The sequence below is a fragment of the Aquarana catesbeiana genome, linkage group LG03 (genome assembly GCF_042186555.1).
Source record: "Aquarana catesbeiana isolate 2022-GZ linkage group LG03, ASM4218655v1, whole genome shotgun sequence".
In the NCBI taxonomy this organism is placed as follows: Eukaryota; Metazoa; Chordata; class Amphibia; order Anura; family Ranidae; genus Aquarana; species Aquarana catesbeiana.
The window spans coordinates 124,724,855-124,752,273 of NC_133326.1; the positions used below are offsets into that span (position 1 = coordinate 124,724,855).

Sequence of the window (27,419 nt, forward strand, 5' to 3'; positions counted from 1 at the left end):
AGCGAACGCATACGTAAGCCCCGCCCACATATGAAAATGGTGTTCAAACCACACATGTGAGGTATTGCTGCGATCGGTAGAGCGAGAGCAATAATTTTAGCCCTAGACCTCCTCTGTAACTCAAAACATGTAACCAGTAAAAAATTTTAAAGCGTCGCCTATGTGGATTTTTAAGTAGCGAAGTTTGGCGCCATTCCACGAGCGTGTGCAATTTTGAAGGGTGACATGTTAGGTATCTATTTACTCGGTACAACTTCATCTTTCACATTATGCAAAAACATTGGGCTAACTTTACTGTTTTGGTTTTTTTTAAAGCACAAAACAGTTTTTTTTCCAAAAAAAAAACGCAATCGAAAAATTGCTGCGCAAATACCGTGCAAGATAAAAAGTTGCAACGACCGCCATTGTATTCTCTAGGATCTTTGCTAAAAAAAACATATATATAATGTTTTGGGGTTCTATGTAATTTTCTAGCAAATAAATGATTATTTTTACATGTAGGAGAGAAATGTCAGAATTGGCCTGGGTGCTCCAGAACACCTGAAGGTGCTCCCTGCATGTTGGGCCTCTGTATGTGGCCACGCTGTGTAAAAGTCTCACACATGTGGTATCGCTGTACTCGGGAGTAATAGCAGAATGTGTTTTGGGGTGTAATTTGTGGTATGCATATGCTGTGTGTGAGAAATAACCCGCTAATATGACAATTTTGTGAAAAAAAAAAAAATTATTGCTTTTGCAATGAATTGTGGGAAAAAAATGACAACTTCAAAAAACTCGTCATGCATCCTTCTAAATACCTTGGAATGACTTCTTTCCAAAAAGGGGTCATTTGGGGGGTATTTGTACTTTTCTGGCATGTTAGGGTCTCAAGAAATTAGATAGGCCATCAGTACTTCAGGTGTGATCAATTTTTTTAGATATTGGCACCATAGCTTTTGGACTATATAACTTTCATAAAGACCAAATAATATACACCGATTTGGGTTATTTTTACCAAAGATATGTAGCGGTATAAATTTTGGCCAAAATATATGAAGAAAAATTACTAATTTGCAAAATTTTATAACAGAAACAAAGAAAAATGCATTTTTTAACAGAATTTTTGGTCTTTTTTCTTCTATAGAGCAAAAAAGATAAGCCTAAGATGTTGTGGGAAACTTGGCAGGCTGCCTGTTTTTTTTTTGGTTTTTTTTTAAAGCTGTCAGCTTTGAGCAGAGAACTCTCTGCACTGAATCTAGGAAATGCTTCTTTAAGATCGGGAGGGGGGTAGAATCGCGATTTCGATTCTTTAACAATTAATCATGCAGCTCTAATACATATATAAGTAATTTATATTTACAAACTGTACACAGTTTTGAAAAAAGTAATTCTCATTGATAAGATTTTTTTATATTAAGTAGAAGCCTTTCACACACAGAAAAAACCTGTCAAGATGTAACCTTTTAACACATCTAACATACATAAAGCTAGAAGATAGGAAAGTGAAGGCGTTGTCCATGTTGAGTCCTGTAGATAAGAATTCATCCTCTTCTGTTTTAGGGTACAGCGGCCCTGAAATATTTTGGAGAAGCAAGAAGGTCCCTTACATTTTTTCCCTTTTCACCGATAGTTGCATTTTTATACATTTATAAGCCGAGTAATATTAGGTAGAATATTTTTGTGAGATGGAAAGGGTAAAAATATGTGTAAAAATATGACATAGCTACCCATTTTTTGTATTTTGATATCAAATAGAAAATATTTCATAAAATACCAGCTTTGCTTCAGGTCACCCTAAAGAACATTAATACCTAATTGTTTTTTTTTTATTACAGGGGGAAGGAAAGATGTCGCCATTTTGTTATAAACCAGTTGGCAAATGGAGAATTGGTAGTGTCTGGAGACTCCTGTTGTCATGATAGTTTGCCGACACTGATAAGGCATTATCAGAACACCGCTATACAACCTTTTGGAGAAAAGCTGGCTCAGTCTTACATTAAGGTAAACTGTAAACTACAGTTGGCTATTTCTTATGTAATAATGAAAACACAGGTATATATGAATACTACTGACGTTCTACAGGTGGTCCTGGTAATGATGGAAAAAAAAAAATTGTAGAATCTTATTTCTGTGAGGTTTTTGTGAAAGAAATAATAAAACGTTATTATTGCTTATATGGTAGCTATCACTGCTGATATATTTAGCACAATTGGTTCTATCTAGTAGCTAAAGCAGTACGTAAAGTGATTGTCAACCTAATTCTTTTCAATAATAAATATGTTATATTCACCTACTCTGTGCAATGATTTTACACAAAGCAGCCTTGATCCTCCTCTTTTTAAGTCCTCTGGCTCCTCCTCTTCTTGGTGTGCCACCATAGGATAAGCTTCCTATGGTGGCACACCTGTGGGCTTGATCCTGAGCTGTGCTGTCTGCGTCTATAGACACAGACAGTAAGGCTCGGCCCCACTCCCTTGTCACAGGATTTGATTGACAGCAGCAGCAGCCAACAGCTCCTATTGTTGCTTCTTTGTCCTGTGAGGAGGGAGAGAGCCACTGCTCTCAGGCACTGCTCTGGATCGAGAATGGGCTCAGGTAAGTAGGGGGGGGGGCGGGCTGAGTGGATCCTGTGCACAGAAAGTTTTTATCTTATTGTATGTAAATGAATTAATGGAAAAAAACCTCCTACCTGTACAACCCCTTTAACTCCTCACCAAGCTTTTTTTTCACTTCTTACCGGAAATTGCCGGGTAATCTTTAAGGCTGGGTTCACACTTATGCAAATTGGATGCGAGTTTCCCTGCATCCAATTTGCCAAACAGGAGACTGTGACCAGCTGTCTATGGAGCCGGTTCACACATCTCCGTGGTGGCCGTAGAGCGCACTGCAGAAGGGTCTTGTGCATCTTTGGATCCGTTTCAGGCAAAAATTCGGACCTAATTCGGACCTGAAATGGAGAACAGGGACGCACCGAACCCCCTGCTGTAAGCCGCAGTCGCAGATAGTGTGAACCCAGCCTCAAACATATATTCACCCGCACAGCTAATCCAGGGCTGTCCTACTGCAATGCGCTGTTCAGGTGACATACAACTTTTGTCCTCTTCAGCTGGCTTGTCCTTTGGGGTTCAGGAAGCCAGCTCCCAATGATGCTCTGTGTGCAACCTCCAGCAGTCCGGAGGCCTCTGGGAGATATAATATGAGTATCCCAGGACACTGCAGAACCAGGGACACAACATTCTGGCTTAGGTCAGAGATGGCAAGGGGGGGGGGGTTGGGGGGGATGGCATAAAAAAAAAAAAAAAAAATGAAAAATTGAAATAACTAAGCACAGAAAAAAATTTGCGATTGCAGAGGGGATAGGGTTTGAATGGAACAAACTCCATTTTTGGAGTTAAAGTATAGTTCCACCCAAAAGTGGAACTTCTAGGACTCCTAGCCCCCTGACATGCCACATTCGGCAATCTTTTGGGACATGTCACAGGTCCCAGAAGATTGCCCGGACATTGAGAAGACACATCGCGACTCGCACAGTGCACACCCAGCTGTAAACCTGCAAGCTGTCACAGCTGGGTGCCCACACTTGTGATGTCGTCGCCAGAGATAACCGAGGGAGAGAAGCGAGGTTCAGGCAGCCGCATCACTGGATCGTGGGGCATGTGAGCGTGTGTTTATTAATAGTCAGCAGCTACACTTTTTGTAGCTGCTGACTTTTAATAAACACAAAACCGAGTGGAACTCCGCTTTAAGTTCCACTTAAACAGGCATGCAGATAATAATGGGATCCTGGCACTGATACATCAATTAGGGCTGCCAAAGCATGCATTCTAATGAGAAATGTAGTTGGAGTTGAGTTTATCTGTTTTGCATGGTAAGGATTTGCTCCTTACAAAGAAACGCAAAGGTGGTCAAATGCAGCTTCAGAATGTTCAACAATACTACACAAAATGGAACTCTGTATGCATTTGAAGCTTGCACATGCCAAATGCCTTAAAGCATGGGTGCTCAACCTGTGGCCCTCCAGCCCTCCGGCTGTTTTGGAACTACAAGTCCCATGAGGCATTGCAAGGCTGACATCCTTGCAATGCCTCATGGGACTTGCTTGTTACTGTCAGCCTTGTAATGCCTCATAGGACTTGCTTGTAGCTGACAGTTACAAGCACGACTCCCAACGGCTGAGGCACAATGGGACTTGTAGTTCTGCAACAGCTTGGGGGCTACAGGTTAAGCACCCATGCCTTAAACAAAGCTCTTCCTTATTTAACAATATGTAAAATCAGAAGTAATAGACAATTCTCTTAAAGTGATTTAAATGATCACCTTGTAAAACAAGTAAAACAACCCATTTAGTTTAAAATAGAAAGGAAAGGCAAAATATTTGTGTATAGATTTAAAAAAAAAGTGATCACATTCCTTTTGTTCTCAACTTCGAAAGAGCTGGGGGGAGAAGACACAGCAGCACACTGAGCTTCTCAGTGAAAGACTGTGCAGGAGAGGCATGTCAGGACAAGTCTGATCAATGAAGGAGAGCAGGCTAAGTTCCCAGCATAGCTAGAGAACTGACCACGGTGTTTTCCCCTGTTTAATGTGGTCAGTTGTTAATAGGAAAGCAGAAGGACTGTCAGGAACACCAGGGATTTCACACAAAGGAAGCAATACAAAGAGAACAGGATACTTTTTCATACAAGTACATGGTACAGCAGGCACATATCAGGAATACAAACTGTTGGGGTAACAAATACTTTAAAAGGAACTGTGACTACATGAAAAGGCACCCAAAATCCAATTTGAGTTTTCCACTACAGACTTACACAATATGTAATTGTAGAGTAGCATTCATGTTCCTTTGAGTAAATATGCCTTTGCACTACTGACAGCATATTGGCATCATGCCACCTCCAGATATTGCTGTCAGCGCCCTGTTCATTCTCCTATATATTCAGCAATGGGAACATATTATACAATTAATAAATAAGCAAGCATATGCAAGACACTCAGAAAAATGAGGGTATTGTATTTACAGTAGGAGAGATCATTTTATGATTTTGTCATTAGAAAATATATATTTTTTAAGATTTTCTATTATGCATTTTACAGTTTTCTGAAAAAAACATTTATGACAACATTGAGCCATCAAATGAAAGACAAGAAAGTGCTCTTTCTCAAAATAAGACAGCAACACAGAAAGGTGGTGTTCACTACGGACACAGAAAACAAAGTATGCCTGCTGCAGAGGTATGTGCTATTATACTGGATACCCTATGTACATGGCATAGTCTACTGCTGCTGGGTACATGCTTTTGACATTGTTTAAATAATATTAATCTGTGTCATCATATTTTGATGCATCTAACCCACTGGATTTAAAACATAACTTTTATTACCCTAAAAAACCTTGAAAATTGTTTTTCCTTTATGTAATTGGGCACTTTGTTTACACATATTTGACACTTGCAGTGTTAGCTGTGCGATATTTACTCTCATTTTATTCTCCAGATCATCCATTCTAGCTTTTCCTTTCCATTTTTAATCATTCTCCTGATATTCCCTTTATTCTTATTATTTATTGAATTTTATTTCAACTTTCTTTCCTCTTTTTTTGTACTTCAGCTTCCACCAATAAAAATGCCAAATCCTCAAATGAAAAGTACCGTACTCAAAAATTCCCACATTATGTAAAATGCAGCATTTGACAAGAATACACTTGTGTTTAGCCTGCTTGTCTGTAAGAAACTGGACAAATGGCATAGGTGTGCGCAGCCTATTGCATTAGGATGTGCACCCCAAATCTCAAACACACATGAACGCCACCTGCTGTCACAGAAAGGAGGCTCTGGTGGTGGGAGACAGTTGATTGGGAGCATATTACGTTACGCCCTAAATACGGGTGTAACATTTTCCTACTGTTCAACCTAGCCTTTAATATAATGGGGGCATTTACACTGGCCACTGGCGCCCCCTAACTACCCACCTGGTGCTGTCCCTGGATAATGCTAATGCACATGGGGTGATTAGGGTGTGCCCAGGCACACCTGGCACACCCTGTGCGCATGCCTATGACGAATGGGAAAAATACACCAATTTGTGGTACATATGGCTTCACTACTCCACTTTGGAAAATTTTCACAGTAGATTTTCTCCCTAGGCCTGGGTGGGTGGATGGTTTGGACGCAGGGAACAGACACATGGATTTACCTCCTACCCCATCTCCTGATCTTCCACTGTCGTTTTTCTCTTTTAGGCCTCCTTAATGATCTACCAGTTTAGAGGAGATTTGTGGCAGTTTTGCAGTCTTTTGGGGCCACTTTGTGTTAGCCACATTCTCAGCTCATTTTTTCTCCCTTTCCTTATTTTTTTCTTTTCTTTCTTACTCCTTTTTCAGGGTCTTTAACCTTGGATGGTGGGCTTGTAGGCCCTCTCATATGTTTTGCTTTTTATATTTGATGTAGCATTTATAAGATGTTTAACCAATTTTGCTAATGCTTTTTTTGTGGCAATTGTTGTACTGCCCATATGCTGATAACAACTGTTACTTGATTTTCCCTTCTCCCTCTTTTATTTTGTACCCCCTAATTTTCTGAGACCATCAATGGATGCATTTGCCTATAGCAGAAGTAGGAGTTGCTACTCTCTATAGGTGGTACGCAAATAGAGAAATGTTTTTTAAAAATATCCCATGTATCAGTCTGTAAATAGTAGTATGGGATGGACTGGGATGTTTTTAAATGACTGCAAGTATTCTGTCATCATGCATGATAATAAAAAAACTTATAGTTTAAAAGCCTTTACATCAAAGAAACTTTTATTTATTTCTTAAATCTCTGGTAAAGTATTAATTTATATTTTTACCTTATGGTAATTGAAGTTGTTTGAGCATATGCTTAACTAACCAAATCAGGTAGTTTCAGTCTGGAGTGAGTTTGGAATTCTAACTGCAGTGTGAATTTGACTCCCTTTTAACCACTTCAGCCCTGGAAGGATTTACCCCCTTCCTGACCAGAGCACTTTTTACAATTTGGCACTGCGTCGCTTTAACTGCTAATTGCGCGGTCATGCAATGCTGTACCCAAACAAAATTTGTGTCCTTTTGTTCCCACAAATAGAGCTTTCTTTTGGTGGCATTTGATCACCTCTGCAGTTTTTATTTTTTGCACTATAAACAGAAAAAGACCGAAAATTTTGAAAAAAATGATATTTTCTACTTTTTGTTATAAAAAAAATCCAACAAACTCAATTTTAGTCATACATTTGGGCCAAAATGTATTCGGCCACATGTCTTTGGTAAAAAAAATGTCAATAAGCGTATATTTATTGGTTTGCGCAAAAGTTATAGCGTCTACAAACTAGGGTACATTTTCTGGAATTTACACAGCTTTTAGTTTATGACTGCCTATGTCATTTCTTGAGGTGCTAAAATGGCAGGGCAGTACAACCCCCCCCCCAAATGACCCCATTTTGGAAACTAGACACCCCAAGGAAATTGCCGAGAGGCATGTTGAGCCCAATATTAATTTTTTTGTCCCAAGTGATTGAATAATGACAAAAAAAAAAATTACAAAAAGTTGTCACTAAATGATATATTGCTCACACAGGCCATGGGCATATGTGGAATTGCACCCCAAAATACATTTAGCTGCTTCTCCTGAGTATGGGGATACCACATGTGTGGGACTTTTTGGGAGCCTAGCCGCGTACAGGGCCCCGAAAACCAAGCACCGCCTTCAGGATTCCTAAGGGCGTAAATTTTTGATTTCACTCCTCACTACCTATCACAGTTTTGAAGGCCATAAAATGCCAAGATGGCACAAACCCCCCCAAATGACCCCATTTTGGAAAGTAGACACCCCAAGCTATTTGCTGAGAGGCATGTTGAGTCCATGGAATATTTTATATTTTGACATAAGTTGCGGGAAAATAACAAACTTTTTTTTCTTTTTTTTTTGCACAAAGTTGTCACTAAATGATATATTGCTCAAACATGCCATGGGCATATGTGGAATTACACCCCAAAATACATTCTGCTGCTTCTCCTGAGTATGGGGATACCACATGTGTGGGACTTTTTGGGAGCCTAGCCGCGTACGGGGCCCCAAAACCAAGCACCGCCTTCAGGATTTCTAAGGGCGTAAATTTTTGATTTCACTCCTCACTACCTATCACAGTTTTGAAGGCCATAAAATGCCAAGATGGCACAACCCCCCAAATGACCCCATTTTGGAAAGTAGACATCCCAAGCTATTTGCTGAGAGGCATGTTGAGTCCATGGAATATTTTATATTTTGACACAAGTTGTGGGAAATTACAAACTTTTTTTTTTTTTTTTTTGCACAAAGTTGTCACTAAATGATATATTTCTCACACAGGCCATGGGCATACGTGGAATTGCACCCCAAAATACATTCTGCTGATTCTCCTGAGTACGGGGATACCACATGTGTGGGACTTTTTGGGAGCCTAGCAGCGTACGGGGCCCCGAAAACCAAGCACTGCCTTCAGGTTTTTTTTTTTTTCTTTGAATTATTTATTTATTTAAATGATCAAATACAAAAAATAAATAATAAATAACCCTCATCCAACAGAGAGTCTACATAAACACTTCTCACAGAATCATATCATTACATACCCACTTACATTTCCACCCCAGCGATCCCTCCCCATCCCCCCGCCTGCAGATGGTCATAGTAATGCTAATAAGGCACTCCAGTTCTAACTGGCCTATCCTAAAACCCCTCCCCATCAGACCTCTCTTATAATCTCCTCCAGATAGCTCCAAGAGCTTTTATAATTCCGCCATACTGCCCATTTATCAGCCCGTACCTCCCCCTCATCTGGCTCTACTCCCTCACTATCCAAACACTCCACATTATATATTTCATTTATACAGAAAAGCCAATCTCGAATGTTTGGGCTTACTGGATCCAGCCAATTCCTCGCGATCTGCTTCGTGGCCGCGTCCAGCAGAATGGGTACAATGGATTTTTGGTATTGCTTAATGGGCTCTTCGGTACCGTGAAATAGACAAACCCATGGATCTTCTAACAAGGTTTTACCCGTAATAACTTTAGTTAGTTTTATAATTTTTTCCCAGAATGTTTTAATGATGGCACACTCCCACCAGATACGTGCCATCGTTCCCACAGCACCACACCCCCTCCAACATTTTTCCGATTTTGCCGGGTCAAATTTGCTTATTTTGTCTGGGGTGGCATACCACCTTGCTAGGCATTTGAAATTTATCTCTGTCCTCTTACTATCTACTGCTGATTTATGTAGCATCTTCAAAATCTTTCCTAATGTGGAATTACTACACCGTGACCCTAACTCCCTTTCCTATATCTTGATATACGCGGGCACCTCCAGCCCCTCCCTCTCACTCAGAATCTTATAGATTTGAGAGACAAGGGCCCTCGATTGCCCCCTCTCACAGAGCTGCTCAAGGGGCCTGTACTCTTCCTCGCTTCTGAGTGGTTTCGGCAATTTCCCGATAAAAAAAGACAGCTGGAGGTACCTCCATGGATCAATCGAGAAATTCTCAGACCTGTCTTTTAAATCATAATACGTGCATATTTTCCCTTCTCTAATTACACCTTTTAATTGTGTACTATCCCTTTTAATCCAATTCCCGCCCACCTCCCTCCTCCCTGGTTCAAAAAAAATATTCTCTTTCAAATATATCAAAGGTGAATTATAAGTCCACTTATTCTGGGTGTTGACCTGATCCCAAAACTTTAAAGAATTATGTGTTAGTGCCGCAGTCTCTGTGCTCAGTGCTCTAAACGTGGGAGGGTTCCAAATAATGTTACTTAAGTCTCTGCTACTCAAACTGTGTTCTATATTTACCCACCTCCTATCCAAAGCCCCCTTTGACCATTCTATAACTCGTGCAAGTACCACCGATTTGTAATATTTATTGAAGTCTGGGAGTGCAAGCCCCCCTTTTTCTTTCCCCCTACTCAGGACTGATCGAGCAATTTGTGTTTTTTTGCCACCCCAGACAAACCTCGAAATCAGGCCCCTTAACGCCCTAAAGTATGACTGGGGGAGTGGGATGGGGAGCATCTGGAACTTATACAGTATTTTAGGCGTTATAATCATTTTCACTGCATTGATATGTCCAAACCATGAGAGGGGACGTGAGACAAAACCTCTTACTTCTCGTCTAATTTCATCCAGCAAAGGAATATATTTGTTTAAATACATTTCCTTCAGGGTATTTGATAACTTAATCCCCAAATAGTTGATCGCCTTTTTCCAAGGAAAGGGAAACACCCCTACGAGGCTCTTCTCCTCTTGTATGTCCACATTCACATTGAGCACCTCTGACTTGCCGAGGTTGATTTTGAAATTTGAGATCTCCCCAAACCTTTTAAGAACCTGTAGTATATTCGGGATCGTAATCTTGGGGTTTGTGATGAAGAACATCACATCATCGGCGAAGGCCGCGAGTTTGTGTTCCTCTGATCCTATCCTCACCCCGCTACAGTCTGGATTATTGCAAATGGTAGATAATAAGGGTTCCAAGGTAAGGACGAATAGGAGGGGGGATAGTGGACACCCCTGCCTAGTGCCATTCTCCATCCGGAAAGCATCAGAGGAAACTCCATTCACCCTTACAAATGCCGAGGGACTGGTGTAGAGTATTTTAACCCAAGAAATAAATCTTGGGCCTATCCCCATTGTTTCTAGAGTTTTGATCATACACCGCCAGTCTACCCTGTCAAACGCTTTTTCTGCATCCATTGACAGTAATAGAACTGGGGGCCCCCCTCGTTTGGTGGACTCCAACAGGAGTACTGATCGCACTCCATTGTCCCTACTCTGCCTTCCTGGTACAAAACCCACCTGATCTGGGTGCACCAGAGTGGTCATTCTGTCCCTTAGTCTACCAGCCAGAACTTTGGCATATAACTTCACATCGGCATTCAATAATGAAATGGGTCTATAACTAGAACAAAGCTCCTTATTTTTGCCTTCTTTAAAAATCAATGTAATAGACGCTGCCAGGGCCTCTCCCTCCATTGAGCAATTAGGACCCAATTCATTCCAGTAATGGCTTAATCTGGGTACCAGAACATGTTTAAATTTTTCCAGATATAATGCAGTATATCCATCGGGGTCAGGGCTTTTTCCCTTAGGGACATTCTTTAGAGCTGAATATATTCCCTCCTCTTCTATAGGTCTGTCAAGGAAATCTCTGTCCTCTTCAGACAACTCGGCCACCCCAGCCTCCTTCAGGAATTCTTCCACCTTCCCCACCTTTGAGCTTTCTCCTAATCCCTTTTGTCTAATAGAGTATAGAGCTTCAAAAAAATTTCTAAACTCTTCCGCTATTCCTTTGCTTGTACCTACTACTTCACCTTTTTTATTTTGTATTTTCTCAATGTAATTCAAGTCCCTTTTCTTTCTCAATATCCTCGACAAAAGTTTACTGGATTTATTTGCGCACATGTATCTCTCTTTTGTTAATTTATTGAGGGCCCTTTTCGAATCTTGCTCCATACTGTCTCTTCACTCTTCCCTTTTTGCAACTAATTGACGGAAGCTATCCTGGTTCTGGCCTTTTGATTTTTTGTGGTCCTGTTCTAGTACAAAAACTTTCTCGATAAGCCTTTCCCTCTCCTATGGATATCAGTACTCCTCTTATATACGCTTTGTGTGCCTCCCATAACACCGAGGGGGAGATTCCTCCTGTATCATTGACTCTAAAGAAAAATTCAATTTCCTCCTGTATCTTTTCTAAAACTTTTTGGTCCTTGAGTAGATTTTCGTTCAGCTTCCACGAATAGGGCTCGGGATATCTTGTCTTATATTTGGAGGTTTTCTAATCCTGTGCACCCTCTCAATCCTCAGGACCTCATGTTCCCTTCTTCCCAGGATTGAGTTAAAGATTTTCTGCATCTTGTTCACTAAGTCCTCGTTCTGTTGTTCAGGAAGGGCTCTTATACGCATGTTTTGGCGAAGGCTTTGGTTTCCTTGTTCTTCCAGTTTGTAAGCCAGCATGCGATTATCGTTCTTTATTTTCTTCATTTGCGCTTTTAGGTCCTGTATTTCTTTCGCCTGGGAGTCTGAAGCTTCTTCTATTTCTTCCACTCTGTGTAATAGATGACTCATATCCGTCCGTACGTTTAATATTTCTGATTTAATAACATTTTCCAATTTAGTGAACATTTCTATCATTTCTATTTTATTAGGGAATAGTGCGGAATTTCTGGACTCCTCCAAATCGCTCATGGCACCCGCTCCCTCTTGCTCCGAATCTTCTCTGGGCTTCTCCCCCTGTCCCCCCTTTTGTTTCAGCTGGGTTTTTTTATCTTTCCTTCCTGCTTGTTTCATATCCGCACCCGGACTTTTGGCACTCACTTCTTTGAGGTACTTCTGGATTGTACTAGAGGCTCTCCCTGGGGGTCTTGGGTTCCGCTGATTTGTGAGTCCGTCCTCTCATGCTTCTCCTGACTTACTTCCCGATTTCCCCTCTTGCCAGTGTCGGCTGCTTTAATTCAGTCTCGCCGCACGTCTCGTACCCCCCCTTCAACCTGGCCTCCAACCCGTGCTGCTCAGTATAGGACTTACTGCTGAAACTGTTTGCTGCAATTGGCTTCAGCCTATCCGGGAGCCGAGCACTCTATAGCGCCTCTACGCCTTCCTAATTCGAAGCCCCTTTCAGCAGCCTCCCAACCTCCCAAAAGTTTGGAGGTTTCTAAAAACAGCCAATCAGTCCCGGCCTCTACGGCCAAACCCTTGTGTTGATCTTTCTTTCTTTCCTCTTTTTTCCTTTTCCTTCCTCACTTAAAATTTTTCCAACATCTCCAGAATTTATCACTTAATGCTTATGAGATCAAAGTCTTAAGTTATCATACCTGGAGAAGGGATCTTCTTCGATGCTACAAACTCACCACTTCCTTGTCATGAGTGCTGCGCTGATGATCCGGATAGTGCTGATGACAGATTCCAGGGTGGGATGGTGGGGGAGAAATCCCGCTATTGGGGTATCCTTGCTGCCTTTAGCATTTGCTGCACTCTTTTCCAGGCTCTGGTGGGGTCAGCTGCCATCCGGAGACTCCTATCCCCGCTGCCTCCGTACTCCCCTGTCACTCCGCCAGCTCCAGAGCACCGTTCATCTGCCCCTCCCCCCGCCACGTATTCTGAGGGGAGGCAATCTCTCCCGCTGATGCTAGGATGACAGAGTGGCTCACAGCGTCCTCCGGGTTTCTCCGTGCACGAGGCGGCTGCAGTCTCTCACCCCGCTCCTCGCCTCGTACACGGCAGCTAGCTCCGTCCTGCCCGCCTCCGCCCCCCTCTCCGCTGCCACCTTCAGGCCCCTCCCCCCGTCCAACGTCTCACGTCAGCATCCTCTCCCCTGAAGGTTTAATTCTTAATTGCCTTCAGGATTTCTAAGGGCGTAAAGTTTTGATTTCACTCCAGATTACCTATCACAGTTTTGAAGGCCCAGATGGCACAAACCCCCCCCAAATGACCCCATTTTGGAAAGTAGACACCCCAAGCTATTTGCTGAGAGGCATGTTGAGTCCATGGAATATTTTATATTTTGACACAAGTTGCAGGAATGTGACCAATTTTTTTTTTGCACAAAGTTGTCACTAAATGATATATTGCTCAAACATGCCATGGGAATATGTGAAATTACACCCCAAAATACATTCTGCTGCTTCTCCTGAGTACAGGGATACCACATGTGTGGGACTTTTTGGGAGCCTAGCTTCATACAGGGCCCCGAAAACCAATCACCGCCTTCAGGATTTCTAAGGGCATAAATTTTTGATTCACTCCTCACTACCTATCACAGTTTCGAAGGCCATAAAATGCCAAGATAGCACAACCCCCCCCCCCAAATGACCCCATTTTGGAAAGTGGACACCCTAAGCTATTTGCTGAGAGGCATGGTGAGTATTATGCAGCTCTCATTTGTTTTTGAAAATGAAGAAAGACAAGAAAAAAATTTTTTTTTTCTCTTTTCAATTTTCAAAACTTTGCGAAAAAAAGTGAGGTCTGCAAAATACTCACTATACCTCTCAGCAAATAGCTTGGGTCTACTTTCCAAAATAGGGTCATTTGGGGGGGTATTGTGCCACCTGGGCATTCCATGGCCTCTGAAACTGTGATAGGCAGTGAAGAGTGAAATCAAAAATTTAGAAAGCCTGAAGGCGGTGCTTGGTTTTCGGGGTCCCGTAGGCTCCCAAAAAGTCTCACACATGTGGTATCCCCGTACTCAGGAGAAGCAACAGAATGTATTTTGGGGTGTAATTTTACATATTCCAATGGCATGTTTGAGCAATATACCATTTAGTGACAACTTTGTGCAAAAAAAAAAAGAAAAGTGTCTTTTTCCCGCAACTTTTGTCACAATATAAAATATTACATGGACTCGACATGCCTCTCAGCAAATAGCTTGGGGTGTCTACTTTCCAAAATGGGGTCATTTGAGGGGGTTTGAACTGTCCTGGCATTTTATGCACAACATTTAGAAGCTTATGTCACACATCACCCACTCTTCTAACCACTTGAAGACAAAGCCCTTTCTGACACTTTTTGTTTACATGAAAAAATTTTTTTTTTTTTGCAAGAAAATTACTTTGAACCCCCAAACATTATATATATTTTTAAAGCAAATGCCCTGCAGATTAAAATGGTGGGTGTTTCATTTTTTTTTTCACACAGTATTTGCGCAGCGATTTTTCAAACGTATTTTTTTTGGAAAAAACACACTTTTTTAAATTTTAATGCACTAAAACACACTATATTGCCCAAATGTTTGATGAAATAAAAAAGATGATCTTAGGCCGAGTACATGGATACCAAACATGACATGCTTTAAAATTGCGCACAAACGTGCAGTGGCGACAATCTAAATACATTTTTAAAAGCCTTTAAAAGCCTTTACAGGTTACCACTTTAGATTTACAGAGGAGGTCTACTGCTAAAATTACTGCCCTCGATCTGATCTTCACGGTGATACCTCACATGCATGGTGCAATTGCTGTTTGCATTTGACGCCAGACCGATGCTTGCGTTCACCTTTGCGTGAGAGCAGGGGGGACAGGGGTGCTTTTTTTTTTTTTTTCTTTATTATTTTTTTGCTTTTTTATCTTATTTTTAAACTGTTCCTTTCATTTTTTTATTTTTTTAATCATTTTTATTGTTATCTCAGGGAATGTAATTATCCCCTATGATAGCAATAGGTAGTGACAGGTACTCTTTTTTGAAAAAATGGGGTCTATTAGAACCTAGATCTCTCCTCTGCCCTCAAAGCATCTGACCACACCAAGATCGGTGTGATAAAATGCTTTCCCAATTTCCCAATGGCGCTGTTTACATCCGGCGAAATCTAAGTAATGAAATGCTCGTAGCTTCCGGTTTCTTAGGCCATAGAGATGATTGGAGCCATTCTGATCTCTGATCAGCTCTATGGTCAGCTGGCCGAATCACCGGCTGCATTCTCGGGTTCCCTGTTGGGACAGGAGAGCCAGAGAAAAACATGGAAGACAGTGGGGGGGGGGGGGGGGCATTCCCTCCCACTGCTTGTAAAAGCAGTCTAGAGGCTAATTAGCCGCTAGGATTGCTTTTACATGAAAGCCGACCGCTGGCTGAAAAGAATGATACCAAGATGATACTTAAACCTGCAGGCATCATTCTGGTATAACCACTCAAAGTCCAGCAACATACCAGTACGTTGCTGGTCCTTGTTGGACATATATTGTAAACTTTTTTTTCATGCAGGCTGTGGGCTGAACAAAAAAAAAATATTGATCGGTGGGTATGCCCACCATTAGAATACCTCCCTTCATCCACCCACTTCTAATGATGGGCATACATGTACCGTTTATATATGCCGAAGCATGGGGGCATCCTCCCGCAAAAGGTAGGAGCAAATCGCTCCTCCACCCACTGCTGCCCCCACGCTTCGGCATATATGCTGAAGTATGTAACTGTGGTGGTGAAATCACCTTCTACAGCGCTGGAGTCATGGCTTTATGTATCGTGGGAGCAAACGCTGTTGCTGTCAAGATAAATAAATCCGTGCTGCAACTGAATGGCGTACCTGCTAAGCAAATGATGGTTAACAATAAAACAAAGTAATATTACAGTATAACAGTAAGACTTACCATACCTGCAAAGCAAATACAAAAAAACATAGTAAAAAAAAAAACATTTAAACGCAACCTGTGCCTAAAATATATATATATATATATATATATATATATATATATATATATATATATATATATATATATATGCCGAAGCATGGGGGCATCCTCCCGCAAAAGGCAGGAGTAAATCGCTCCTCCACCCACTGCTGCCCCCACGCTTCGGCATATATGCTGAAGTATGTAACTGCGGTGATGAAATCACCTCCGACAGCGCTGAAGTCACGGCTTTATGTATCGTGGGAGCAAACGCTGTTGATGTCAAGATAAATAAATCCGCTCTGCAGCTGAATGGCGTACCTGAAAAACAAAAAATGGTTACCAATAAAACACAGTAAACAGTAAAGTATAAAAAAATTGCATACCTATAAAGCAAACATGATAAAAACATAACAGCAATAAAACATTGCAGAATAGAATACAGTAAAAAAGAGCAGAACAATAGAGAGAGAATAGAGAGAGAACAATAAAACGACAACTATTTTTGTTTTTTTTTTTGTTTTTTTTTTTTACTTTTTTTTTTTTTTACACTTTTTTTTGTAACTTTAACTTTTGTAACTGGTACCAGGTTTGGGTCTCTCAAATTGCGATGGCATCTTGGGAGACCCTGTGAAAGTGTGTCCTAGTCTGTGCAACCGCAAGAGCACGCAGTCTGACCTGGCCTTCTTCCGCTTTCCCCGGGACCCAGACAGGTGCCAAAAGTGGGTTGAGAACTGCCGCCGGTCTGATTTAGAGGATAAAACCCCCGATCAGCTCAACAAGCACTACAGACTATGTGCTCATCACTTTAAAGACTCCATGATCTGCCGCAGTAGCCCATACAGGACGGTACTGCGAGATAATGCCATCCCAACGATTTTTGATCTGACAAGTCATCTGGGAAACCCAGGGAGACAAAGGAAGAGGATACAAGAACTGTATTACGCTATGGTGCCCCTCTTCTGTTTTGGGATACATCTGAACACCACCATTATCTGCCTATACTTATGATCGGGGATTGACGAGTTTGGCGGTCCCTGTTTTGTGTGCTGACCATCTTGAGGGTTCTTCTTGGTATCCATTCGCTTGGCCCTTCAGTGGATAAAGGCCCTGGCCGGGTATAGGTCGCAAGCTTTTACGGCTTGCCGTCTGGTAAGCGAGCATTTTGTGTGTTCAGCACTGGTGTGGTGGAGGATGAAATTAACCATTGAATCACATTCACAGTCCGGTTAAATTATTTGAGTACTGTGTATTCATGAAGATGGACTTTTAATTAACTATTTATCACTCTTCCACTTATTGTACATTGTATGAGTATAATAATTTTGTACTATATAATTCTAGTAGATTCAGCGCTGCTATTTTTTGGTTTATCTAGTCTGTGCAGTGCTGTACTCTATGCTAATACTCAACTAGTGTATGGTAGCGTTCAAAACATTCACCAATGCAAAGACCAGGATTGTCAGGACAGGAGGGACAATAATACCGGGTGTCACGCCTAAATCCGCGCTTGCTGCAGACACGACATCTTTTTTGGGGGGCTCGTTGGGTAGGGGTACTCGGGAGGAGATAAAGAAAATGCCTCTCATGCAGCCGGCTTACTGCATTTGGATTGGGAAGGTGAGGTGGAGCACCGTCTGGAAACAGAAGGGCTCTGACAATCTCTTCCTGGAATTTAAGAAAGGATGCAGTCCGTCCTGAAGCTCTGTATAGCACATAAGTGTTCAGCAAAGCCAATTGAAATAAATAAACAGACACTTTTTTGTACCAGCGTCTGGCCTTACGGGCAACTAGGTACAGCGCCAACAACTGGTCGTTGAGGTCCACCCCTCCCATATTTTGGTTATATTCGTGGACACAGAGGGGCTTCTCCACAATACCAGTCGCCGTAGTAATTTGGACCGTCGTGTCTGCATGAAGGGAGGTAAGAACAAAAACATTCTTATTATCCCTCCACTTCATAGCGAGCAAATTATTACACTGCAAGCAGGCTCTCTCCCCCAGCCTAAGACGGGAATCTACAAGCCGCTGGGGAAAGCCCCTGCGATTAGGTCGCGCGGTGCCACATGCTCCAATCTGTTGATCAAAAAGGTGACTAAAAAGTGGCACGCTTGTGTAATAATTGTCCACGTACAAGTGGTACCCCTTTCCGAATAAGGGTGACACCAAGTCCCACACAATCTTGCCAGAGTTCCTATGTAGTCAGGGCAGTTTGTCGGCTCTACGTGACTATCTTTGCCCTCATAAACCATAAAACTACATGTATAGCCTGTGGCCCTGTCACAGAGCTTATACATCTTGACCTCGTATCTGGCACGCTTGCTGGGAAGATACTGTTTGAATGACAAGTGGCCAGAAAACTTAATCAGGGACTCATCAACGTAGACAACTTGATGGGGAGTAAACAAGTCTGCAAAACGTTGGTTGAAGTGGTTTACGAGGGGCCGAATCTTGTAGAGCCGATCGTATTCAGGTTTTCCAGGAGGACGACAAAGTTCATTGTTGTTAAAGTGCATGCAAAATCTGCTTGTATCGTGCCCTGGCCATGGAAGCAGAGAACACGGGCATATGGTAAATTGGGTCAGTGGACCAATATGACCGCAACTTACTCTTTTTATTTATGCCCATGTTGAGGAAAAGGCCCAGAAAGAGCTTAAATTTGGAAACCATAATTGGTTTCCAATCTCTGGCAAGGGAGGACTGGGGAATAGTGGCGATGTGTTGACCAAATTGCTTTGGTCCACAATAGATCTATAGAGATCTTCGGTGAAAAACAGCAAATAAAAATCCAGTGACGTAATATCAACTGTTTCCACCTGAATGCCGGGTTGGCCAGTGAATGGGGGAAGTACGGGTGCTGCAGAAGTGGTGGGTTCCCAATTCGGATTGGCGAATGCAGCAGGAAGGGCACTATGGGCACGACAGGCCTATGTTCGTCTTGTTGGTGGCAGCGGGACACTACTTGTGCTTGCAACCTCGCCAGCTTAAACTGCACTTATGGGACTCGCCACGTCACCACGTGATACTGCAGTGCTGGATGTATGACCAGGGTGTACTAGGCCGCTGGTGCTTGCCAGTTCACCAGAAGGAATAGCGGCGATAGTACTTCTCTGCTCCATACGAGAGCACTGTGGTTCTTGCACTTCAAGGACTGAAGAAGAAGTTCGGGGTCTGGTACGCCTGACCTTGGCAGGGACCACAACTCCGTCGTCAGAGCTATCTGTCATGGAGCCGCTGTCGTCTACAGGATTGTCTTCTGAGCCTGAATCTGACAGATGAGTGACTTCCTCTTCACTATCTGTCATGCTCAAAAACGTGTAGGCCTCTTCACTAGTGTACCTTCGATTTGCCATTTTGGGCTCTAAATTTAGTGGTACACTAGTGAGACTCACAGGCAAAAAAGCTCCTGACTGTTAGCGACTGTATCAAAATGCTACCAACAAAAACTGTTAGCGATCGCAGGGATCAGGCCTGACTCTGCGAACGCTGCAGTTATGTGTGTTTAGTGTTTTGTAAGTGACAGTGATCGATCGATACTGCACTTGGGTGGGCTGGGTTGGGCTAGGCCGAGGGGCAAAACGCAGGTGCTAGCAGGTAACTGGGCTGATCCCGCTAACACTGCGTTTTTGGGAACCCTAAACTGCTGGGGACGCTAGTATAGATCTGATCGGATCAGATATCGATCCTTTCAGATACTATACCACTAAGGGAGGTGTATGCTGCGTGCGTGGGTGTTAGCGGTACTGGCACTAACCTAATGCTGCCTGGAGCAATGCAGACCTTATCTGACCCTAAAAACTTAACTTCTATCACCGCCGGGCGATTAGGGGGTTAAACCTTTATAAGGTAATAAACGGCGGCATGAAATTATAATAAACTATAATAAACAAACTAACTAACCAGCGTCACCCGTAACAGTTATACGGTGATCACTGGTGAAAGGGTTAACTAGGGGGTAATCAGGGGGTTAAAACCTTTATTAGGTAGTATAAGGGGGTCCCTGTCGCTATAAAACGCTGACGGCGAACCTATATACTTACCTCCCTAACTAGCGTCACCTGTGTCACTAATACAGCAATCAGAAAAACGATCGCTTAGTGACACTGGTGATGGGGGGTGATCAAGGGGTTAAAACTTTATTAGGGGGGGTTAGGGGGGTACCCTAGACCTAAAGGGGGGTACCCTAGGCCTAAAGGGGGCTAACCCTAACTGCCCTACCACTTATAACTGTCACAAACTGACACCAATGCAAAAAAAAAAACTGCTATTGGTGTCACTGTGACAGGGGGTACAGGGGGGTGATCGGGGGGTGACCGGGGGGTGATGGGGGGTGAAAAGTGTGCCTAGTGTGTTCTACTGAAAGTGTAGTGTTGGCGCAACTCACATTGATGTCTTCTCTCCTCGGCGCCGGAACGAAAAGACCGGCTCAAGGAGAGATGACATCACTTCCTCTGCCGCTGTTTACATTACAGCAGCAGAGGAAGATTTTCATTCATGGGGAGCGGTCGCGAGGGGGTGGCCACGAATGAGTGGCCTACCCCTCAGCCTGGATCGTTTCCCCAACGAAGCCGACCGCCTCGGGCACGGGGGGCGATGCCCCCCCACAGCCCACGGGAGGCAGATCACGTACCAGGTACGTGATTTTGCCTGCCCGTGCCATTCTGCCGCAGTATATCTGCGTTAGGCGGTCGGCAACTGGTTAAACAAAGAGATACATATCTTGTTATATCTCAACAAAACTGACTTTGCCCCCTGACAAAGAAATGGTTTGATCAGTCTATAATTTTAATGGTAGGTTTATTTTAACAGTGGGAGACAGAATAACAACATAAAATTCCAGAAAATGCATGCCAAGATTTTATAAATTGATTTGCATATTAATGAGTGAAATAAGTATTTGATCCCTTCGCAAAACAGGACTACTTGGTGGCAAAACCCTTGTTAGCAATCACAGAGGTCAGATGTTTCTTCTAGTTGGCCACCAGGTTTGCACACATCTCAGGAGAGATTTTGTCCCACTCCTCTTTGCAGATCCGCTCCAAATCATTAAGGTTTTGAGGCTGACGTTTAGTAACTCGAACCTTCAGCTCCCTCCACATATTTTTTATGGGATTAAGTCTGGAGACTGGCTAGGCCATTCCAGGACCTTAATATGCCTCTTCTTGAGCCACTTCTTTGTTGCTTTGGCCGTGTTTTAGTTCATTGTCATGCTGGAATACCCATCTATGACCTATTTTCAATGCCCTGGCTGAGGAAAGGAGGTGCTCAGCCAAGATTTGACAGTACATGTCCCTGTCCATCGTCCCTTTGATGTGGTGAAGTTGCCCTGTCCCCTTAGCAGAAAAACACCCCCAAAACATAATGTTTCCACCTCCATGTTTGACAGTGGGGATTGTGTTCTTGGGGTCCTAGACAGTATTCCTCCAAACATGGCGAGTTGATGCCAAAAACTTGATTTTGGTCTCATCTGACCACAACACTTTCACCCAGTTCTCCTCTGAATCATTTAGATGTTCATCAGCAAACTTCAGACGGGCCTGTACATGTGCTTTCTTGAGCAGGGGGACCTTACGGGCGCTGCAGAATTTCAGTCCTTCATGGTGTAGTGTGTTACTAATTGTTTTCTTGGTGACTATGGTCCCAACTGTCTTGAGATCATTGACAAGATTCTCCCATGTAGTTCTGGGCGGATTCCTCACTGTTCTCATGATCATTGAAACTCCACGAGGTGAGATCTTGCATGGAGTCCCAGACCAAGGGAGATTGACAGTTTGTGTTTCCTCCATTTGTGAATAGTCGCACCAACTGTTGTCACCCTCTTACCAAGCTGCTTGGCGATGGTCTTGTAGCCCACTCCAGCCTTGTATAGGTCTACAATCTTGTCCCTGACATCCTTTGGCAGCTCTTTGGTCTTGGCCATGGTGGAGAGATTGGGATCTGATTGATTGCTTCTGTGGACAGGTGTCTTTTATACAGGTAACAAGCTGAGATTAGGAGAACTCCCTTTAAGAGTGTGCTCCTAATCTCAGTTCATTACCTGTATAGAAGACACCTGGGAGCCAGAAATCTTGCTGATTGATAAGGGATCAAATACTTATTTCACTCATTAAAATGCAAATCAATTTATAACTTTTTTGAAATGCGTTTTTTGGGATTTTTTTGTTAAAATAAACCTATCATTAAAATGATAGACTGATCAATTCCTTGTCAGTGGGCAAACGCACAACATCAACAGGGGATCAAATACTTTTTTCCCCTCACTGTAACAGTATTAGTTAAAAAAAAAGTACACTGCTATGCTTATGTCAGTAATACAGAAAGCACGTTTTCAGCTGGGGTCAGACTGGGATTTACAATTGGGACGGAAAGTATTCAGACTCCCTTAAATTTTTCACTCTTTCTTATATTGCAGCCATTTGCTAAAATCATTTAAGTTCATTTTTTTTCCTCATTAATGTACACACAGCACCCCATATTGACAGAAAAAACACAGAATTGTTGACATTTTTTCAGATTTATTAAAAAAGAAAAACTGAAGTATCACATGGTCCTAAGTATTCAGACCCTTTGCTCAGTATTTAGTAGAAGCACCCTTTTGATCTAATACAGACATGAGTCTTTTTGGGAAAGATGCAACAAGTTTTTCACGCCTGGAATTGGGGATCCTCTGCCATTTCTCCTTGCATATCCTCTCCAGTTCTGTCAGGTTGGATGGTAAACGTTGGTGGACAGCCATTTTTAGGTCTCTCCAGAGATGCTCAATTGGGTTTAAGTCAGGGCTCTGGCTGGGCCATTCAAGAACAGTCACAGAGTTGTTGTGAAGCCACTCCTTCATTATTTTAGCTGTGTGCTTAGGGTCATTGTCTTGTTGGATTGTAAACCTTTGGCCCAGTCTGAGGTCCTGAGCACTCTGGAGAAGGTTTTCGTCCAGGATATCCCTGTACTTGGCCACATTCATCTTTCCCTCGATTGCAACCAGTCGTCCTGTACCTGCAGCTAAAAAACACCCCCACAGCATGATACTGCCACCACCATGCTTCACTGTTGGGACTGTATTGGACAGGTGATGAGCAGTGCCTGGTTTTCTCCACACATACCGCTTAGAATTAAGGCCAAAAAGTTCTATCTTGGTCTCATCAGACCAGAGAATCTTATTTCTCACCATCTTGGAGTCCTTCAGGTGTTTTTTTAGCAAACTCCATGCAGGCTTTCATGTGTCTTGCACTGAGGAGAGGCTTCTGTCGGGCCACTCTGCCATAAAGCCTCGACTGGTGGAGGGCTGCAGTGATGGTTGACTTTCTACAACTTTCTCCCATCTCCCGACTGCAACTCTGGAGCTCAGCCACAGTGATCTTTGGGTTCTTCTTTACCTCTCTCACCAAGGCTCTTCTCCCACAATAGCTCAGTTTGGCCGGATGGCCAGCTCTAGGAAGGGTTCTGGTCATCCACAAACATCTTGCATTTAAGGATTATGGAGGCCACTGTGCTCTTAGGAACCTTAAGTGCAGCAGAAATTTTTTTGTAACCTTGGCCAGATCTGTGCCTTGCCACAATTCTGTCTCTGAGCTCTTCAGACAGTTCCTTTGACCTCATGATTCTCCTTTGCTCTGACATGCACTGTGAGCTGTAAGGTCTTATATAGACAGGTGTGTGGCTTTCCTAATCAAGTCCAATCAGTATAATCAAACACAGCTGGACTCAAATGAAGGTATAGAACCATCTCAAGGATGATCAGAAGAAATGGACAGCACCTGAGTTAAATATATGAGTGTCACAGCAAAGGGTCTGAATACTTAGGACCATGTGATATTGCAGAAAACCTTCTCCAGAGTGCTCAGGACCTCAGACTGAGCTGAAGGTTTACCTTCCAACAAGACAATGACCCTAAGCACACAGCTAAAATAACGAAGGAGTGGCTTTACAACAACTCCATGACTGTTCTTGAATGGCCCGGCCAGAGCCCTGACTTAAAGAGGAGTTCCACCCAGGGGCTCCATTAAAAAAATAAATAAATAAAAGCCAGCAGCTACAAATACTGCAGCTGCTGACTTTTAATTGGACACTTACCTGTCCCTGTGTCCAGCGATGCGGGGGTACAAAGCCCCGCTCGTCCCCCCCCTCCGCTCGTCGGCGCCGGCATTTCAACTGTGGGCGCCGGGCTGTGGCTTCACAGCCTGGCACCCACTGCGCATGCGCGAGTAGCGCCGCGCGCCGTGATTGGCCGCTCAATCACCTAGGACCTGTAATGGGTCCCAGATGATTGACAGGAGGGAGGGAGCAGAGCCGAGCCCTTCCTGTGCCGAGGGGGAAGTGATGTCACCAGCCCAGGCAAAGGAAGAGGCAGACTACGAGGGACCACCTAGCAACAGGCATTTAGAGGTAAGTGAAAAAAAAAAAATATTCAAATTTTTTTTGTTTTTTTTTTACAATTTTTCAGGTATTTTTGTTTTTTTGGGTGGAACCCCACTTTAAACCCAATTGAGCATCTCTGGAGAGACCTAAAAATGGCTGTCTTCCAACGTTTACCATCCAACCTGACAGAACTGGAGAGGATCTGCAAGGAGGAATGGCAGAGGATCCCCAAATCCAGGTGTGAAAAACTTGTTGCATCTTTCCCAAAAAGACTCATGGCTGTATTAGATCAAAAGCGTGCATCTACTAAATACTGAGCAAAGGGTCTGAATACTTAGGACCATGTGATATTTCAGTTTTTCTTTTTTAATAAATCTGCAAAAATGTCAACAATTCTGTGTTTTTCTGTCAATATGGGGTGCTGTGTGTACATTAATGAGGAAAAAAAATGAACTTAAATGATTTTAGCAAATGGCTGCAATATAACAAAGAGTGAAAAATGTAAGGGGGTCTGAATACTTTCCGTCCCCACTGTATATATTAATATACAGTGTATATAAGAGGCAGAGATTACGAGGGTTTTGATCCATCAGAGCTGATATTCATTTTAATCTGTAGCAATAATTGTTTGTTTTTGTTGTAGGAGACTGCACCACCATTACCAGAGAGAAAATGCAGCATCAGTAATAATGATAATGAGGAAATCTACTCTAAGCCTAGAAAAGATGCTCATGATGAAGATCTATATTCTTTTTCTAAAAAGGACACAGATGTCCTCTACTCTCTGGTCAAAGAAACCCAGATCAGTCACAAGAATATGGTAAAAACTGATGTTCCAGATGTTCTTTATTCTGAGGTTAAACTGGACAGCTTGCCTTCAGCACTGGGACACTTACAAAGCTCCACACAGTCCTTAAATCAGTTATCCCTGGACACAAGGACACCCACACTGCTTAGCAGCTTGAAAAGTCTTTCAGAATGTGAAGTTTTGGAGATGAAGTTTGCAACATCCATTCAGACCGTTAACAGTAAAACAATTACTGCTCCTCTCTTGCGTGGCAGAGATGAAAATTTAGATAACTCATTCTTATATTCTAAAATTACATCAGAACCTGAGATTGAGGACGCTTATGAACAAATACCATTTCGAAGTTCTAGATCTGAAAGCGAATATGAGGCCATAAACCAAATTTCCAACTATTCTGTATGTTCTACAAGCACCTACGATCATGTTTCTACTCGAACATCTAAAGAGATCACTTCTAGAGAATTTAACAAGAAGGTGGCTGTTACCAGCTTTGCACAAGATGGTGCTTATGAAACTGTTTCAAGGGATGTTTCTAAGCTAGCAGGAAGAAAACAGAATATTGCCAAGGTATGTTTACTGCTCGGTGTCTATAAAAACACTAATGTAAGCAGCTATGCTTATACTTTATTAAAAGCAATAAAATGCACTTTTACAGTAAATGCAGTTAGTGTAGGTACATGAATTTGACTTGATATGAGACTCTTGTCATTGCCTGTAGAGTAAAAGTACTGGCAAGGAACATGCTGATTAGAGAAATGGATAGAGTGAGCAAAGAATGGGCTCATTTATTTGATGCAGAACAGAAGATATGTTGCCAGCACAGCAAGAATCTCAGAAAGTCCAAAACTTTTATTAAACAATCATATCACAGAGTAAAACTGCTAAGTTATGGGGCCTCGCAGGACCCCTTCTTCAGGCATGTGACAAGTGCAGTGTAAAACATGATATTTAAATATCCATTCACCAATTACAAAACAAAAAAAATAAATTAACCACTCCCTGCCCCTTGGCACCATAATGACATAATAAACCCGCCAAAATGCAATTAGAATAACATAAATATTGACTCATTTTCAAACTGTATGTTTGTATACTAATAGCAATTAATAACATTCTTTGACTTATGCCCCGTACACACGGTCGGACATTGATCTGACATTCCGACAACAAAGTCCATGGATTTTATCCGACGGATGTTGACTCAAACTTGTTTTGCATACACACGGTCACACAAAGTTATCGGAAAATCCGATCGTTCTGAACGCAGTGACGTAAAACACGTACGTCAGGACTATAAACGGGGTAGTAGCCAATAGCTTTCGTCTCTTAATTTATTTTGAGCATGTGTGGCACTTGGTCCGTTGGATTTCTGTACACACGATCAGAATTTTCGACAACGGATTTTGTTGTCGGAAAATTTTATATCCTGCTCTCAAACTTTGTGTGTCGGAAAATCCGATGGAAAATGTGTGATGGAGCCTACACATGGTCGGAATTTCCGACAACAAGGTCCTGTCACACATTTTCCGTCGGAAAATCGGACCGTGTGTACAGGGCATTAAAGTGGTTGTAAAGCCTCAAGGTTTTGCACCTTAATGCATTCTATGCATTAAGGTGAAAAACCTTCTATGCTGCAGCTGCCCCCCAGATCCCCATTTTTATTTACCTGAGCCCCATCCGATCCAGCCTTGTTCACGAGCACAGCGGCTCCAGCCTCATTGGACAGATTGATAGCTGCAGGGGCCATTGGCTCCTGCTGCTGTCAATCGAAGGGCGGGGCCAAGTCCTGCTGTCTGTGTCAATGGATGCAGCAGCGAGACTCAAGAGCGAGCCTACACGGGTGTCCCCAGGGAAATCTGGTATACTTGGGGGGCACCCGATGAAGAGGAGGAGCCTGGAGTGCGGGCGGGGACCCCAGAAGAAGAGGATCTGGGCTGCTCTGTGCAAAACCCTTGCACAGAACAGGTAAGTATAACATGTTTGTTATTTTTAATTTAAGGTTTACAAACACTTTAAGCTGGCCATAGATGGTTTGAATCTCATAGAGTTCAGCAGGGACCGATCGAGATTTGAACTTTGCATGGGCAGGCTGAATGTACCCAAGTTGATTGATCAATTCACTTGGATACAACCAGCCTGTC

At 42.7% G+C, this 27,419-nt stretch overlaps 1 protein-coding gene across 2 annotated transcripts in view; it reads left to right on the forward strand.

Annotated features, from left to right (window-relative positions):
* Positions 1 to 27,419, forward strand: part of SH2D7 (SH2 domain containing 7) — a 77,452-nt gene that overhangs the window by 40,002 nt on the left and 10,031 nt on the right. For both annotated transcript variants that reach the window (XM_073619166.1, XM_073619165.1), the window contains exons 3-5: positions 1,815 to 1,980; positions 5,074 to 5,211; positions 25,114 to 25,845. In XM_073619166.1, coding sequence (XP_073475267.1) covers positions 1,815 to 1,980; positions 5,074 to 5,211; positions 25,114 to 25,845 — 1,036 coding nt within the window. The remainder of the gene's footprint in view (positions 1 to 1,814; positions 1,981 to 5,073; positions 5,212 to 25,113; positions 25,846 to 27,419) is intronic.